A 19269-nucleotide genomic window follows, 5' to 3' on the forward strand; every position below is an offset into this window, starting at 1 on the left:
CAAGTTGACACAAAACTAGCCAGTACACTCTCCAACTCCTACTTCTTACTTACTCTTAACCAATGACCCATCTCTCCAACTCCTACTTCCTTCCTTGCTTACTTCTGGGGCAGTCTCATGGAGCCCATGCTAACCTCAAACTTGCTCTGTCATTGTGTCTGAGGATGACCTTGAACTTCTGATCTTCCTGCTTCCATCTCTGAGTGCTGATATTCCAGGTGGGCTACATGTGGTGCTGAGGGTGGAACCCAGAACTTCGCGGGAGCCGGGCAACACTACCAACTCTCCAGTTATTGTTTGAGTTGAGGTGAAATTTATAGAACACACAGTCAGCCATCTTTCTGTAGACCATTTGGTGACATTTAATGCATTCGCAGTGTTCTGCCTGCACCAGCTCCCTCTAGTTCCAAGCCCTTTCTTCCCGACAGCAGCTGTCTGGGGATTAAGTGCATTTATATTTGAAAGGCTTTAGCAGAGTGTATGGAACAATATGTACAAATGAAGCAGTGGAAACAGTTAGCAGAACCGTGCTAGATTGCATGTATGTGGCGATAGTGATATTATTAATTTGTGTCCCTGGCGCTGGAGTACAGTGCTCTGTCCACACACAGTCTTTCCTCAGACTTCCCTGTATCCAACATGTTACCCATTCTTCTCCTAGCGCAGTCACATCTTCCCTAAGGTTTGGAGCAGAGGAGCAGAGGAGGTTGTGGCTTAAGTGTGGTATTGGGAAAACACCAGATGACAGTGTTAAGGTCACTGTGCTGATCCTGGGGAGACCTAAAGTCCTCTCAATGAATCAAATATGGAGACCTGGGACAGAACAATAGCCTGTGGCTACTTAGGTTATCTTTTGCTGCCACCTTGTGTTGACACTGGGAATTTCGACTCCTATTTCTACTTTATACACTAGATAGCGCTTAGGCCGTGCTGTCTGCGAGATCTGATTACATCTTACCTAGGATGCTACGAAGATGGCAACAATATCAGGGCCATTTCCTTTGCTTTTGCACGGTGAAATGCTAGGTTGAGAGAAGGGAGGGCTGATGGGAGTGAAGCTGTTCCCTGGGCACCCTGGGAAGACTGGCAGGGTTTGGATGGGGCTGAAGTTAGAAGGGACAAAAGCCTAGGGTGACCCTTTTCCTGATTATCTTCTCCTCTGCACTTTTCTCCATGTCTACATTACCAAATAATGCGCATTTCCTTTTTTTTTTTTTTTTGTTGTTTTGTTTTTGTTTTTCGAGACAGGGTTTCTCTGTATAGCCCTGGCTGTCCTGGAACTCACTTTTGTAGACCAGGCTGGCCTCGAACTCAGAAATCCGCGTGCCTCTGCCTCCCGAGTGCTGGGATTAAAGGCGTGCGCCACCACGCCCGGCCCACCTTATTTATTTTTTAAGATTTACTTTTGTTATCTTAGATTATGTATAGCTTATACACATATCTTAGATTATGTGTAGCTGGGCGGGGTTACAGGACGATGTGAGCCTCTTGACCTGGGTGCTGCGAGTCAAACTCTGCTCCTCCTGCTTTTATCTGCTGAGCTGTCTCTCCAGCCTGCCTAATTTATTTAACGTCGGACAGCCCGACTTTTAGTGGACGCTCTGTAAAGGTATGAAGAGTGAATAAACAACTCATACAGAAGGGTTTAGGCTAGACCCCTGCAGCCTTCGAGGCGAGGTCAGATAGAGAATGAGATCAAGGCCAGGGGTCAGCGGGACATGGTGGAGCACATCTGTAATCCGGAGGTTGGGGTAATATAGCCTCGACTGGTCTACAGTGTGGATTCCACCTCAAACCGAACCGGAAAAAAAAAAAAAGAAAAGTTCAGGTGCAGTAGGCTGAAGAAGAGGTTACTCAGAACGAGGTAGTTGTGGACTAGGGAAGTCGCGCTCTGTAACTCTGGGCAGGTGCAAATGAACGGGGTTGGGGGGTTGCGTCCTCAGGGCTGGGTCTTCATGGGGACGGAGACTGGACTGGGGGCGGAGCCTTTGTTGAGTCTGGGTGAGTGTGAATAGGGTCAACATGGGTGGGGTCTTCTCGAGCCATGGCCAATAGGGAGCAAGGGTAGGGCTGAAGGCGTGACCAAGAGAGGGATGAATAAAAATGAGGGGCAGGCTTAAGACAAGGGGCCGAGTCTGGCCGGGGCGGGGTTGGGACCAGACCAATCAGGGAACAAGATAATCTTGTGGGGGTGGGGCCAGGCCAGGCCAGGCTCTCCCTCTGTCCCGGGTCCTGGAGCGGTCCAGGCCGGGCACATCTGTCACCGCTCTGGTCCCTCTTCTGCCCTCCGGGCCACTGTTTGTGTAGGATTGACAGGAGGCTATTGAGCTCCTGAGTTCTGCGCTCCGGGCAAGGCGCCTCCTGGTGATTGGGCGAGCTCAGCTCCCAGGTCAAGCAGGTGTCAGAGCACTGTGCTGTGTCTCCAGCAGTTCTGAGGGTGAGCGGAGCAGCGGAGCCTGCGCATGTACGTGTATTTGAATAGCTTTGTGTGGGTGCGCATTTGTGTGCACCTGGGGGGGATAGAGTGCGCGTGGTGAAGTTGCTGCAGGGAGCTGAGTGCCTGTGCAAAGTTCTATGCTGCGTGTACAAGGACTGTCCTGTGTGGGAGTGGGATGCAGGTGAACCGTACAGAAAGGTGCACGTGTCAGGCTATTATGGAAGAAAATGAAAGGGCAGGCACAAAAACACTGGGGGTTGGGCATAGGGCAGGATGTCCACAGCAAGTCACGGGGAGAATGTGCGAGGACAATCGTGGGAATGTAAGAATTGCAAATGTGTGTGCCTGCTTGAGTGGGTGGCATTGAGGGTGCCTCTGAAAGAGTGGGGATGGGGAGACGGCATGAAGTGTTGCTTGCTCTCAGAGGGCTGAGTGTGGGTTGGGGAGCTGGGTAGTGGACAGGTACCTGGCCCGGGTTAGCTGATAATCCTATCAGTTTCTTACTTTGAGGGCCGGGGCTGCCTGACAGTGCTCATGCTTTGTGGGAAAGGAGCTGCCACCTCACCAGTAACGCTTCATTTCCAGCTTCCGTGCTCTCTCTGTCCTGGTGACTTCTGAGTTGGAACATGGTGCAAAAATATCAGTCTCCTGTACGAGTATACAAGTATCCATTCGAGCTGGTCATGGCGGTGAGTGACCCCTGGTTCTTGGACTCCTCTTGTGACTGGAGGTCAATGGTGGGAAAGAAAGAGGACATTTCAGGCTGTGAAACGGACAAATTTCACTGAACTTTTCAGCTGTCCTGACTTCCTGACTTCTTTGCCTGGCCACCCCCTCCCACCTGTCATGACTCTTGGAACCCTGCCGAGCAGATAAAATACAAGCTCTAGAATGAGGGTATATGCTATGATCCTTACATTCAAAGGCTGAAGCAGGAGGATCAGGAGTTCAAAGCCATCCTGGGCTACATAGAAACAAAAAGAGGAGATGGAGATGCAGTCTTCCGGTATGAGTGTGTATGTGAGTGTCCTGCACTGGGGCAGTTGTGTGCCTAGGCATGACCGCAGATCCTTGGCCTTCTGGGTCAGAGGTAGAGAACCCCTGGACTCCTTCTCTGGGTCCCACCACTCTGCCTTCCGGAACTTCAGTCTCTCCGCGGAGAAATGGGGACAGTGCTATGACACGGGCTTGTGGTGGACAGTAGTAGAAGTGACTGGTGTCCCAGAAGCCACATGATTGACACATAGTAGGTACCTGTGACATATGGCATTCCCTGTTATCACACAAGATCTAGAGCTGGAGGTACGGCACAGTGGTGAATGCTTGCAGAGCATGCAGAAGGCTCTGAATTCCATGCCTAGCACACACACACATGCACACACACACAAACAAGCACGCATATGCATACACACAAATGCACACACATGCATATGCACAAATGCACACACAAGCACACACACACAAGCACACACATGCACACACACATGCACATGCACACACACACGGGTGGGGAGAGGAGAAGGTTTTACAAGTGATTATATTGAAATATTTTGCAAATGTGTCCAACCTGTGGCCCATGGGCTACTTGCGTCCCAGGATAGCTATGAATGTGGCCCAATATACTTGTAGACTAGAACAGCATATCAGTGTCAGAAGGTTGGACACCCTGCTAGTGTCTAAAACACCAAATGTCTTCCCGCTTTGCTGCACTACACCCCCAACTGTTAACCCCAGCCTTCTTTTCAAGAACCTGTCTCAGCTGGGGGATCTGCGCATGTGTCCTGTCTGATCCAATGCTAGGAGCCCACATGCCTATGTTTTTCTGGCCTATAGAAGATAAAGGCCTACAGAAGGCATCGTTGCACAGGGCTGGAACTTAGGATGGGGAGGTTGACAAGAGGCTGACAAGCTGGGGACCCTGGGAGCAGGCGACCCCACTCCTGATCTTCTGCTGTCTATCTTTAAAATGGAGATCTCTGGCTTTCCAAATCATGGTGACGGGCTGTTGGCTGAGTGAACTGGTATCTGCAGCTCCTACAGCAGGCTCTGATGAAGAGGAAATGAGCTGTGAGTTCTGGCTCACACTGCGACTCTTGTGCAGGCAGGCTGTAGGGTGCCCCTTCTCTGCCATGGGGCTGTGACTCCAGAGGGCGAGGCTGAGGTCAGAAGCACAGAGTCCATACTGCTGTTATCCACACTCTGGCATAAGGTTGTCATGGTGATTACAGTGTGTGTGTGTGTGTGCATGTGCGTGTCCGTGTGTGTTGGTCTCAGTACATAGCTCACTTCACACCAAGCAGATGGAAATACTAGACGGTTATGCCTCAGTCTGTGGAGTGTTCTCTTGGCATGAACAAAGCCCTGGGCTCAGTCCTCAGCACCTTGTCATCTCATATGGTGGTGCTCCACCATAATCCCAGGCCAGAGGTTAGAGTTAGGAGGCTAGGTTACCTCAGTTTGTCATGAGTTCCAGGCTAGCCTGAGCTACTTGAGACCCTGTATAAAAGAGAAAGGTTGGTGAGATGGCTCATTGGATAAAGATGGCTGCCTTTAAACCTGATTTACCTGAGTTCCATCGCTGCCCAAATGGTGAAAGAGAATAGACACCCAAATATTGTCCCCTGACCTCTACATGCAGTCTCCCAGGTCAATCAATGTAGTTTAAACACTTACAAAACTCTTAGGAAGGGGAGAGAAAATGGTACAAGTCCTCTAGTGGCTACTCACATTTTCTAAGTTTCTGAGCCTATTCATTCATTGAGTAGAAGAGAGAGTTTGTCCTCTCCTTCTGGAATTGTTTCAAAACCTTTTCAGCCATGAAACCAAGACACATGTCTATAGGGTGGAATATAATGTACTGTGAGGGCTTAATACATGTAAATTTAGCCAGGCAATGGTGGCACGTCCTTTAATCCCAGAACTCAGAAGGCAGAGGCAGGTGAATCTCTGACTTTGAGGACAGCCTGGTCTACAGGATGAGTTCCAGGATGGCCAGGGTTACACGGAGAAACCCTGTCTCAAGAAACAAACAAAAATGTAAACTTAATATACTATGTATAGGTTATTAAAAAAATGTTCACAATCATGTGTGATGGCACATGTCTAGGATCTCAACAGTAGGTGGGAAGATGGCAGAGAAAGGGGGATTGGAAATCCAAAGTCATATGAGCTACAGGGCTAGATAATACACAGAGCTACGTAAGACACTGTCTCAAGCCCTCATCCTCCAGCCCCAAATGAAAAAGAAGAGGGAGGAGGAGGTAGAGGAGGAGAAAAGAGAAGGGTTATCTCTGTAAGTTGGAGGCCAGCCTGGTCTCCACAGAAAGACCGTCTCAAAAAACCAAACCAACCAAACAACCAAACAAACCAATTAAAAAGTAAATTACGTTGAATCATCTTCAAAGTGTTCTGTGGAGGGCGGGTCACAGCCACCTCCTCTCTTCCGTCCTGTTTTTGTCTGTGTCCAGATCCTGCTTCACCACAGACAAAGATGCTTTGCTGACTGTTGACAAAACGCTATTGTCCCTCAAATAACCACATAACTACACAGAACTTGTGGCTTTGGAGGCACAAAGGGGTTTTTCTGCCCTTAATGCCCCTCTTTGTTCCTCAGCTGATACTTGCCCTCAGTGTGGGTTCCAGGCTGGACCACTGGGGATGAACTCAGCTGCCTCCAGGCATCTGAGCTGCAGACCTTTTGGTTTGTGTTTGACAGGAGTGTCTGGAGAATTGGATCACCCACTATGCATCAAAAGCCCACGAGCTGAAACTGAAAGGCTTCTAAAACTGTTTAAAGGCTATCTTCCTTATTTGTGTGTATGTAGATGTGCCTGTATGAGTTTTTGTGTCTGTAGGCACCCACCAAGGCCAGAGCATATTGGAATTGGAGTCACAGGTGGCTGTGAGACACCAGATGTGTGTTCTGGGAACCAAACCCTGGTCCTCTCTGGAAGAGCAGTAAGTGCTATTAACCTCTGAGCCATCTTTCCAGCAAGATTTCTAAAATTTTTATTACACCATTTTAGAGAGTGAAAGAGATAGATAGATAGATAGATAGATAGATAGATAGATAGATAGATAGACAGGCAGACATCTCCAGTCAGAGGATTACTACTGTCTGGATTCAATTTTTTTTTTTTTTTTTTTTTTTACCATGTGAGTTTTGGGAACTGAACTTAGGTCTTCAGTCTTACCACAGACACCTTTACCCACTGAGCCACTTCACTGGCCCAGCTAATTAGTGTTTATTTTGAGACAGGATTTCACTCTGTAGCTCAGACTGGCTTGGAACTCACAATGATCTTCCTTTGTCAGCCTCCTAATTGTGAAAACTATTTTAAAGATTGAGCCAAGGAGATGGCTCAGTGGGTAAAAGGTTTGCTGTGTAGCCATGAGGACCCGAGTTAGGGCTCCCCAGCAACCTTATAAAAACGGGGTGCAATAGTGTGCACCTCTGATGCTCAGGATGGGGGTATAGAGAAAGGCGGAGCTTCAGGACTCACTGGTCAGTCAGCCTAGTAGAAATGTACTGAGCTCCAGGTGTAGTGAACAATCACACCTCAAAAATAAGGTGGAGAGAGATGGAGGGAGACATGTCAACTTCTGATGGCCACATTTGAACAATTTGGAGCACTTACCCACCTCCCCACACACACGGGAGGTGGGGAGAGGGGGAGGGGGAGGGGGAGGGGGAGGGGGAGGGGGAGGGGGAGAGGGAGAGGGAGGGAGAGGGAGAGAGAGAGAGAGAGAGAGAGAGAGAGAGAGAGAGAGAGAGAGAGAGAGAGAGAGAGAGAGAGATTGATCTGTAGACTAGGCTGGCCTTGAACTCAGAGATCCATCTACCTCTGCCTCCTGAGTGCTGGGATTAAAGGCGTGTAGCACCACTGCCTGGCTGAGCTTAATTAAAAAAACCATGTATGTATGTATGTATGTATGTATGTATGTATGTATGTATGTGTGTATCTGAGTGTTCTATTTGCATGTAAACCTGCACACCAGAAGAGGGCATCGAATCCCATTACAGATGGTTGTGAGCCACCATGTGGTTCCTGGGAATTGAACTCAGGACCTCTGGAAGAGCAGCCAGTGCTCTTAACCTCTGAGCCATCTCTCCAGCCCTGAGTTTAAATTTTTTAATCTAGGTATGGTGTTTCATGTACTTGGCAGTCTGAAGCAGGAAGATTGCAGATTCAAGTCCAGCCTTGGCTACATACTGTCCTCAAAAGGAAAAAAAAAAGGAGGGGGTTAGTGTGTGTTTGTGTATGAGTGTGGTCTATGTACACACAGGGCAGATATGTACATATATGTACATGGGTATGAGAAGGCCAGAGGATGATATCAGATGTCGTGTTTCTTCAGTAATTCTCTACCTTTATTTCATTAAAAACCCTTTCAATACTTTTATTGTGGTGGTTGGGGTCAAAGTCTTCCTATGTAGACTTAGCTTGGCACAGAACTTGTTATGTAAACCAGCCTAACCTTAGACTCACAGAGAGTGCCTGCCTCTGCCTTACAAATGTTGTGACTAAAAGTATGAACCACCAAGTCCCTTATATAGTTTTAAACAGATGAAAAGGCGGGGGATTTTGGTACCCCAGCTCCCACTTCAAAGGAGTAGGCCAAGAGGGCTAGAAGAAGACACTGCCCTTATTTGAGATGGCCTCTCACTGAAGCTGAAACACATTATTTTGAATGTGGTGCCCGGGATGAAACCCAAGGCTCATGCTGGGTACCCACACCATAACCGAGCCACAGCACTAGCCACAGTCTGTGGCTTTGAACATTCTCATTTGAAATATCTTTAGCAAGACAAAACTCTGTCTGAATGAAATTTTGGCTTTATCAGCTGCACTGAAGTTTCTCTACCCAGCCTCAGGGGACAAGCATCAGACCTTGGGGACCCTGCAAGGACATGTCTATAATCTCACTTGGGAAGTACATCTGCAGTAAAGGCATACACCTGTTCCCCCACCTCCTTCCCTGCCTCCTGTAGGGAATCATATAGCCCACAGACTTGCTGTGAATGCCCCCCCTCACAAGGTACAGGAAGGGCCCCCCTCCTCTGCCCTGTTAACCTCCAGATCTTTTCAGAGTCTCCACCATGCCTGGAGTCTGACCTCTCTATAGGATTTCCACCGTATTGTGGCTGCTCTGGCACGGAGTTAGTAATTCTTCTATGAATTCCTTATTCTTCAGGAATCCTCTGTGTCCTTCTGAGCCCCCTCCCCACCCCCATACAAACCTAACACTTTGTTTCTTTAACATTTGCTGCCATTTTGTCCTGGGTTGGTAACACCCAGCACACAGCAAAACTTAGACTGGAATTTAGAAACTCCCACTTCCTCCATACAATGAGTTTACATCGTGACACTTGGTAAAACCCCCAGACAAAGCTTTGGTTGTGAGGCTTCAGAAACGCCCTCCATCCGTTCTTGTGTGGCTACTGTCCCAGGGTGTCTTAGGCTCCCAATCTCCTTTGATCCTGCAAATGTAAAGAGGAAAGGGGCCTGAAGTGGAATTTTTTAAGTTGTAGGCTTTCCACCCTCCTGCAATTCAGTGCTAAAATATTTAAAGCCTTGGCCATGCTGTATTGATACGCAGCGTGTAATTGAGCAAACGGATTGTTAATAAGGAGCCGGATACTCTTGCAGCCCGGGCCCAAAGCAGTTCCAGCAGAATGGTTGCTGTGGATATCCTTTTAATAAAGCAGCTGGGGCCTTATTTAAGTGAGATTAAATGAGTTCCCTGGGGCATCATTTGATCTGGTTGCTAACTGATGAAGGGAAGCAATTCTGCCTTGGTGACGAGCTCTGATTTGGGGTATCCCTATCCATTGCCCAGGGAAGACTCTCCTGATGCTAGAGGCCTTGAAGCAGACAGGGGGAAGTCCCCAGTCACCAAACCTGTCAGCGAGTATTATCTCCTGAAGGCACTAGATCACTGATTGTGTTTGTGGCGATATGGTGTGTCATTTTTCTGTTGACTGGTTGACTTGTTTTTAATGAAAAGATTAAGGAAGGTTCTGGAAGCTGTCACTGTGCCTGTCTGACGATCAGGTTCTCCTTCTCTTCTTTGTATGTATATGCCTGTATGGATGTGCTGTCTACTACTCTCTACCATATCCCCTTAGATGGGGTCTTTCACTGAATTTAGAGCTAGCAAGCCCCAGAGAAGAATCTCGTTTCTCTTCACGACAGTGCTGGGTGATGGAGACTGCAGACCAGATTCCCATGCGAGTTCATTCTTACCCCCTGAGCTCCCACTCCGTCCTGGTTTATTTATCTTTATTGTTTGTTTGTTTTAGACAAGGTTTCTCTGCGTAGTCCTAGCTGGCTTGGAACTCTCTATGGTGACTGGGCTGACACCACGTTCATAGAAATCAGCCTGCCTCTGACTCCTGAGTGCTGGGACTAAAGGTGTGTACCACCACATCCCGTTTATTTCTCTCTTGAGACATAGTCTTGCTCTGTGTTCTTGCCTGCTCTGAACCCCTAAAGAATACCATGATACCAGGATGGCCTTGAACTTACTGATAGATGAGATTACAGTCCTGTGCTACCATGCTTTTTTATTAAAAAGCTATTTTATGGATATGAGTGTTGTAACTGCATACCTATATGTGCACCATATGCATGCCTGGTGCCCACAGAGGTCAGAAGAGGGTGTTAGAACCCCTGGAACTGGAGTTAGAGATGGTCGTAAGCCACCATGTGGGAGCTGGGAACCAAGCCTTGCTTCTCTTTAAGAACAGTAAATGCTCATCAGCCAAACCATCTTTCCAGCTCCCTATCTGACATGTTTAAGGTATATTTGTGTCCCTCTTCCCCACCTGCACAGTCTCATGCAGCCGAGGCTCAAGTGCAATATGTAGCTAAGACTGGCCTTGAATTCCTTATCCATCTCCTAAGTGCTGGGATGGTATCTGTATGCCGCCAGCCTGCTTGGGTAGTTGTTGTGGTGACCAACATAGACATAGAGACCTTGATACAGAAACCAAAACAAACACACTCAAGAAACTGTTCCACGCGTGGAGAAGTGCTGTCAGGGGCGTGCACTTGTCTCTCACAGTGAACACACGAGGCTCAGAGTTTCACTGCCTCAGACTGGGCTGCAGCTCCGTGGCCAAGCACACAGGAGGCTCTGGGCTCCAACTTCAGCTCCATGAAGCAAACAACAGCAACAAAAAGCCAAAACAGAGCCCCGTCATGGCAACTGCTTTAAGTCTCCTGTCAGTGGCATTAGGGACAGATATATTGCTGGGCAACTGGCACCCCCAGAGGCCTCTCACCGCCCAACTGAGACTACCTGCAAAACACATCTTGTTCCACCACTGCCCGGGGCTCTGGGGACCCTCCTTGTTGCTTTGCCTACAAACAGAGACATCCTAGGTATCAAAGGGAAGAAATCAGACTATGTTTTCCCTTCAGTGCTTGGTTTATTTCATTCAGCACCATCCAAGTTGTGTGGGGTGTTTGTATTTTGTTTAGGTTGTGTGTGTGTGTGTGTGTGTGTGTGTAGCCCTCATGCCATGGTGCAGATGTGAGAGACAGAAGACAACTTTTGAGTCAACTCTTCTCCTACTTTGTGGGTACTGGGGATCAATCTCAGGTCACTGGGTTTAGCAGCAAGCACCTTCACTCACTGGACCTGCACTCCATTTGTTTTAAATGACTGAGAGATAGTCCTTTATCTGGAGGAACCACAAGATTAACAGATGTGCCTACCTTTTGGCTACTGGCAACATTTCTCTGATCTGAACATCCAAGTCCATATACCTATCAAATCCCTGTGGAGCTGTAGTGTGAATATTAATTCATTTAGGCTTCTTCCTTCTCCTTCTCCTCCTCCTCCTCCTCTTCCTCCTCTTCCTCCTCTTCTTCCTCTTCCTCCTCCTTCTAAAGACAGGGTCTCTAGAACTTGCTATATAACCAGGCTGGCCTTGAACTCACAGAGATCTTCCTGTTTCTGCTTGCCAAATGTTGGAATCAAAGTCATATGCAAACACACACACACACACACACACACACACACACACACACACCCCTTTTGTCATTTTGGGATTGGGTTTCTCGTAGCCCAGGTTCTCTGTCCTTGAACTTACTATGTACCTGAGGATGACTTTGAGCTTCCAGTCCTTCTGCCTCTACTGTCTTGGGTCTGTAATTACTGGTGTGTACCACTGTACTTGTTTTTATACAGTGCTCAGGATGGAACCCAGGGATCTGTGTATGCTAAGCAAGCCCTCTACCTACTGAACAGCTGTAGTCCATAGGCTCTCTCTCTCTCTCTTTCTCTCTCTCTCTCTCTCTCCCTCTCCCTCTCCTTTTCCCTCTCCCTCTCCCTCCCTCCCTCCCTCCCTCCCTCTCTCTCTCTCTCTCTCTCTCTCTCTCTCTCTCTCTCTGTATGTGTGTATGTGTGTGTATACATAACTGTGGGTGCCCATGGGGGCCAGAGGCATTGGATCCCTCAGAACTGGAGTTACAGGCAGTTGTGAGCCAGCCAACCTGAGTGTTGGGAAGCAAACTGAAGTCCTCTGGAAGAGCATCAGGTGACTGTCACTGCTGCTCCAGCGTCGCATCCATAACTCTATAGTCTCTGTAGTCTGCCACTGGAGACCAATTAAAACCAATTAAAGGACACATTCAACACGTGTCCCTTGTGGACAAGAAGGATGTTAAAGAGTCAGGCTACAGTTAGGGGACTGTTGTATCTGAATTCTGCTGCCTGGAGGCAGGCGAGTGCGGCCAGGAATGCAGGGCTGCCAGGCTCCAGGCTTCCTTCTCTGCCTGCTAAGGGTGTCAATCTCCTTCTGCAAAATGGAGCCCCATAAGATGTAGCCTTGCAGGGACAGGATCTGAGATCCCCATGTGATGTGGCTTCTCAGTGACAGGTTCAGAGCCTTGGACCTGCTCTCTTTCTGAGCAGGCAAGCCTGGTTGTCCACCCCCACCCCACCCTACCCCCTGCTACCTGGCAAAGGGACTGTAACTTGATTCTTCTGTGGTCCTGTGAGCCCAGAAGGCCACACCACATACCTATTTGGTCTGGACAGACTCAGGCTTTCTTAGTGGGTGGCCAGGCCAAGAATGGGGACATGAGCTGGTAGTTGAGGCCCCTTGGCAGGGACAGAGGCTGTGTGAGCAGATTTGCGGCACAGGCAGGTCCTGTGAGCCACCTCTTACTAGGACATCCTGATAAGGAAAGGGCTCCTCAGCCCCAGGATCTGGGCCGGTGTCTCTCGCGTACAGGCCAGAAGCCTCTCAAGGTTCAGCCACGCTGGATGGGAAAGGGGTCAGTATAACGATTCTAGAACACAAAACCAACCCTGTAGTTTAAGAAATGAACGTGGGCCTGGGAAGTGGCTCAGTTGCTGGATTGTTGGTGTCACAGGCACAGGGTCCTGGCTTCAGCCTCCAGCACTGCATAGGTCAGAAGTGGTGGTGCACACCTGTTATCCCAGGATGTGGGAAGTGGGGACAGGAAGATCAGAAGTTCAAGGTCATCCTTGGCTACAGACAGGGTTTGAGCCCAGCCTGGGCTGTATGAGCCCTTGTCTTAAACAAAAGAAACAGAATGTGTCTAAAGAAAAAAGAAAGAAAAGCAGCAGCAACAACAAAGAACAAAACAAAAAAGAAAGAAAACATCTTTTGAAAGGTGTCACCGAATGCCACCCTCCCTCAGGCTCTCCTCAGCACTGCCACCCTGATACAGGACAGGAGTTTACCTTGGGGCTGGGATTGCCTGTGTGCATCCGTGGTACTGTGTATAATGTGAGCACACTGGGTATATTGTGGGCACCAGGTCCTTGGGAAGACATGACCTCAACATGGTCTGAAAAATATGAGCTGGACTCCCCATGCACACCTCGTTGTATGTGTGTGTGACAATGAGGGGTAACATGATGGAAGAACCAAGAACCCGTACTCCGGCTGCCAAAGGGTCAAATTTCACCTTTTCTCCTTACAAGCTGTGTGATTGTGGGCAAGTGGTTCAGCCTCTCTGAATTTTGGTTTCTCCATAGTCACATGCCAACTCCCTACTTTGTTGAATTGTTGGAAGGGGCAGTGTGAAATAGCTGGAAGGTCCCATGTTGACCCACTGATTGACCCTTAGTGCTCACTGTTCTTGTTGAGACGGTTGACAGGCAGGCTGACTTGGGACTCACCACTTGGAGCTTTCCTGGGCAGTGGCCACATTCTAGAACATTCTCCTGTAGAAAGGAATGCAAGGGCCCTTTTGGTTCTTGTTCTGGTATGGGAAGGAACAGCTCATCTTTCTGGAGGGGGAGTAGGCAGCCTGTTTTTCTGGCTTTAGGATGGGAACATGCAATATGAGAGGCAGGGGAGTGGCTCAGATGTGAAGTCCTCTCCACTCGGCCAGTCCCTTGCCTTCGTCTGCCTTTCCTGGCCTCCACTAACACATCTGTAAAGGGGGAACATCAAGAAGATGTAATTGGACACACAGCCTCTATACCATTATACCTGTGGTTAGTGCTCTGTGAGAGGGTCAGCAGTACCCAGTGTTTCTCGGTGGCCACTGTCCTCTACACTGGCAAGTGTCTATGGGTCATCCCCACTGCACCGGAGCTCTGAGGCCTCTGGTTGAAGATGAAGCCTTGTCTTTTACAGTTGTAGAAAGCTAACAGCCAGCATCTCCTAAGCCTGTTATCTGGGGTCTCCAGATGGAATTCTCCCAGTGGGAAGCAGGCCATCCATTGGCTGTGGTGCCAAGCTTGTGACCTGTCCTCTCTCCCTGGGTGCCATTCAGGTGGGACCATGGCATGGGGATATGGGTTCCTTGACTGCAAATTGTTATTTCTTCACCAAAGGTGGAGCTGGGGATGGAGCTGGGGACTTCTGGAGGAAGTGGGCCATGATTAGACAGCCGCCCCCCCCCCCCCCCATGTCTATCACTTAGAGTGCTGATTAGAGCTGTCAAGGAAATGAATGGGCCGAAAGGATGGAGAGAAGGCAGCTGTGGAGGGAGGTGCCTGGGATGAATCCCTGGAAGAAGGGTAGCTCCTTCCAGAAAGTCCCAGTGACTCATACCTCCCGCTCTTCTCCGTCTTTGAATAGATGAGCTTTTCAAGCCTGGAACAGCAGGCGCAAGGACCCATAGCAGGACAAGCTGGATGCGTTCCAGAACCAACAAGGCCAGTGTGGCCAGGACAGGGCAGGGGGTCAGGGGACGGGTGGGGGGGAGGCCAAAGTGAGGAGTGTGAGGTTAGGATACTCTCTGTGTGGGTGTGTGTGTGCGCTAGTGTGAAAGTGACAGAGAGATACAAAGAGATAGACAGACATACACAGATAGAGACACACAGACACACGCAGAGAAAGAGAATGAAAGAGTCTTTGCATATGTGCAGTTACATATGCAGATGTCAACCTCAGGCCTTGTTCCTCAGGTGATGTTACTTCAGTTTTAAAGCAGGGTCTCTCACTGGCCTGGAACTTACTCACTAGGCTGATTGGCCCTGAGCTCCAGGGATCCACCTGTCTCGGTCTCCCACCTTTTCCTTGCTGGGATTACCAGCATGTACCATTTCGCCTAGCATGTGGGTCTTAGGAATGAAAGTTAATCCCTGTGCTTACAAGGCGATCTCTTTACTCACCGACCCCTCACCCCCACCCCCGCTCAGGACTAGCTCCTTTGTTCACTTATTTCACTAGAGCGGTGGTGGGGACTTGACAGTAGTCAGGGGGAGAGGGTGGTGCTGCCTTGGCCTGGCAGGAATTGAGAGGCTTGGGGCAGAAAAAGACCCAACATGGCTGGAGAGGCATGGGGCACAATGCCTGGTTCTGTTTTGCATCTCCCAAGGGAACACACACTGAGCAAGGAGTTCCTGGAGGAGAGTTGGGGCTGGGTCCACTGGATTCCAGTCCTCATTTATCATCTCATTCTGTGTGACCTGGGGGAATCATGGAGTCCATGAGCTCTATCTTCCTGTTAGTCCGAAGAGGACATCATCCCAAGGATGATACAGAAGGCAGGGGCACAGCCCAGACTTGCCATGGTGACAATGTTGCTTGATTCTCCATCAGTGACACCCTTGCCAATCTCTGGCGATGCAGGAACTTAACCATCTCATTCTGGAGATGCACATGGAGTCTCAGAGGGCTTATCCAAAGTCCCTTAGTTAGGAAGCAGCAGAAACCAGGTCTGCCTGACCAGGTCATGCACCAGCCACTCTCTAGCCCCTTCCCAAAGGCCACAGAGAATTCCTTCCCTGGGGAGATAGAAAGAACATCTGCCATCAAAGTACCACTCCATCAGATTTCTGTGTGGGGAACCGATGAGACCATCGGGTTTACGTACAGAGCACGGGTGAGCGAGGGATTGCTTACAGGAGTGAGTGACACAAAGATACTGCACTGGAAGGTGATTCTGCTCCAAGGATAAAAGCTTCCCCATAGCTGCATAGATGGAGTGATTCTTTCAGTTAAGCTATACACACCATATTCCTCAGAGTCTCCCGAGAGCATCAAGGCCACACGCACTTAGAACAGAATAGCATACAAGTGACAGAGGAGTGACTGGACTCTCGGGTAAGGGTCCAATGATTCTTTCCCCTATGTTCCATGGGAGAATGTCAAGAGCCCGTCAGCCTGATGGATGGTGACAATTCTTGCGAGCAGGTGCAGCCGAGCTGATAAACATGGTGCCTGCTTTGCTCAGGGGATGATGCTCTATAGCAGCTACCCAGAGGGGAGGTGGCGTCTAAGCCAGCTCTGCCCTCCCTCCTGCATTTGACACCTGAGAAGGAGCTAGTTTGTCCTATCTTTCGGGGCTGTCACTGGTCTCTAGACACCACCTGTCTACTCAGCAATGAAGCTGTTTCAGGCCTAGAGAAAGGAAAGGCAGGGTCTTGCTTGGACCAGCTGGGAGAGGGTGGCTGCCCAGGGCCCCTGCAGGCTCTTGTGTCATCTGCTAGGAACTCTGCTTAGAGGGGGAAATGCTTGTCCTGGGGGTACGACGATACACGGAGTTCTCAGGGGTCTCCCTCAGCAGCCCTTCTGGTCACTTGGGGCTGCCAGAGTCAGAGTCTGGGATCCAACGGCTCTAACAAGATAGGCTCAGCCATCCATCGTCAACGAGCTAGTTGAACAGAAATGTAATAGTGAAAAGTGGAGAAAGGAGATTTATTCACTATGGGCTCTCCTAAAGAACAATTAAAGTGGACCAGTGACCACCCCCCCAACCCAAGTCCATCGTTGATGTCTTGATCTGAGGTTTGGATTTAAATAGAAGGTAAGAGACCTGGGTAGCTAAGCACTCCTGACCAAGGTGTGGTTCCACACATCACCGACCCATCCCTCTCTGGGTTCTAGTCTCTTCTGCAAAGTGGCCTACCAGCTTGTCAGAGCTGTGTGACATCTCTTCCTGGGAGAGAAGCTGCCCCTTTGACTGGCATCAGGCTCAGCCTTTCCCTTCTTCTAGCATGAGGCTTCTGGGAAAATTCTAACTTCTCGAGAACCATTGTTTCAATAACCAAAGGGAGAGCCACAAGTACCTCTCTGTTAAAAAATGTATTGTATTTTTGAGATTATAATATAATTATATTTCCCCTTTCCCTTTCTTCCCTCCAAATCCTCTCCTGTTCCATTTCAAATTCATGACTTCTTCTTTTATTAATTGTTTATACATACATACACATACATGCATATTATTCCTGAATATAAAACACACCCTGCTCAGTCTGTAGAATGTCACTAGTGTGTGGATGTTCTCAGGGCTGACCATTTGGTACTGGATAACCAATCGGTGTGCGCGGCCCTGGGGAAGATGATCCTTCCTGCTCTCTCTCAGCCTTCCTTAGCTGCCCGCCTCTCTTTGTGGAGGGCTGAGACCTCATGGGCTTTCCCCCTCAAGTGTCTGGTTAGACTGTCTCCGTTCCTGCCACGGTGAATATACAGCAATCCCAGAAGGCAGGAGTCTGAGGATGCATTTGCTCAGGGAAATAAGACCTCAAGTATATTAACCATGGGACGGCATGTTTGCCTGAAGCCCAGCAGGACCACGTCTGCCCGCCATACTCCTGTGGAGGAATGGCTTCCTTGGCTTCCAGCACCTTTCTGTGCTTCCTGACATCCCTTCTACTTCAGGGCTAGGGCAGTGTCTCCTTCCTGGAGCTGAAGGAGCAGAGAGGATGCCACTGGCCTCAGATGTTGCCACTATTTTTGGAGTTTGTCTGGTCCCAGGTCTGAGGCACGTAGGTCTGATTGGGAGCCTCTAAACTGGGCACAGAGCTGTCTTCTCTGAACAACTGATCATTCGCTTGGGGGGTCCGCTTGAGCTATCTTCAGCTACTACCCTGGGGAGGACCTCTGTGCTCATAAAGAAGTACCCCCAGTCCAGGATCTGCAGTAGCTTTTGGGACGGCAGCATCAGGGGCACTCCTGATTAAGGGCTCCTTGTTGTAGGAGCATATGACATTGATAAACCAAGATAAGGAGATTCCAACTGCTCTTCCCTTGCACCTAGCACTGCTTCAGCAGGTGGCCCAGAGAGGCTAAGTGCCCTGCCTGAAGTTACACAGCTCATACATGGTAGAATTAGCATCCAGGTAAGGAGGGAATCACATCATGACTCACACAATCATGCCATGGGATGAAAACACACACACACACACACACATGCACACATGCACACGCACACTGATAATATACCATACTAGCCGGGTGGTGCCTACCTAGCATCCTAGCAGCTAGATCAGAAGTTTAAGGTCATCCTCCATACACAGTGAGTTCAAAGCCAGTCTGGGCCACATGAGATTCTCCCTCAAACAAACAAACAAACAAACAAACAAACAAACAAACAAGGAGAACCAGTAAAAGCTCTGAGAGCAAGGCTGACAGCTTGCTTTGCACTCACAAGGCAATGGGTTCCATCTCCCAAACCATCCATATGTATATACTATGATAAATATATGTGTTTGTATGTAGAACATCCTATGTATATCTACACAGATGTATACACTTGTACAGTTATTAGTGCATGTCAAATATACACAAATTCTCCACATAAACTGTAAATACTTGCTAGAAATACTTATAATTATTTTTCTATGTTTATGTTCACATCCCTTTTGCATCAGTTATTTGTCCACAATTAATTAATTAATTAATTATTACTTTCTGAAACTGGCCCTCGTATATCTTAGGCTAGCCTTGAATTTGCTAGGAAGGCCATCCCCCTGCCTCTCCTTTCTAAGGGCTAACTCCTACTTTTGGGCATGTACTTAAGGTTTTGGTTTTTGTGTATTCTTATTTTTATTTTATGGACAGTTGTGTTTTGCTTGTATGTGTGTCTGTGTGAGGTTGTGGTATCCTGAAGTTACAGACAGCTGTGAGCTGCCCCGTGGGTGCTGGGAATTGAACTCAGGATCTCTGGGAAGAGCAGCCAGTGCACCTAACCACTGAGCCATCTCTCCGACCCCTTCTTTTCCTTTTCCTCCTTTTTCTTTTCCTTTTTCTCTTTCTTTTCCCTTTTCTCTGAGACACAATGGTATGTGTAGCCTGGAACTCACGACGTAAGACAGGCAGGCCTCTGAGCCTGGAACTCACGACGTAAGACAGGCAGGCCTCTGAGGTGCGTGGTATGATTCTCAGAGAATTTTTTGATTTTCCCAGAGAATTTTATTGATGCCCAGAGAATCAATAAAAATGCTATGTGGAAAAAGAAAAGAGAAAAAGAAAGGGAAGTGGAAAGGGATGGAAAGGCATTTCAGCAGGGAAAGGGGCCGCTGACAAGTGTGGTGGCCTGAGTGTGTCACTGGGACCTATGTGGTGGGAGGAGAGACCCAGCCTCCTGCAGGTTGTCTCCTGACTTGCACAC

The 19269-nt window shown here is 48.8% G+C and overlaps 1 protein-coding gene across 3 annotated transcripts in view; it reads left to right on the forward strand.

The window, feature by feature from the left end:
* The first annotated feature begins 2213 nt into the window (after positions 1-2213).
* Sec14l5 (SEC14 like lipid binding 5) overlaps positions 2214-19269 on the forward strand; it is a 41000-nt gene continuing 23944 nt past the window's right edge. The window contains exons 1-2 of one of the 3 annotated variants that reach the window (XM_021185357.3): positions 2214-2464; positions 3023-3126. In XM_021185357.3, the coding sequence (XP_021041016.1) occupies positions 3064-3126 (63 nt within the window). In that variant the 5' untranslated portion in view covers positions 2214-2464; positions 3023-3063. Of the gene's footprint in view, positions 2465-2533; positions 2619-3022; positions 3127-19269 lie in introns of those variants that run through there. The other 2 variants (XM_085832106.1, XM_085832107.1) reach the window with 2 other exon arrangements.

The sequence above is a fragment of the Mus caroli genome, unplaced genomic scaffold (genome assembly GCF_978045245.1).
Source record: "Mus caroli unplaced genomic scaffold, Mus_caroli_1 scaffold_17, whole genome shotgun sequence".
Lineage (NCBI taxonomy): Eukaryota > Metazoa > Chordata > Mammalia > Rodentia > Muridae > Mus > Mus caroli.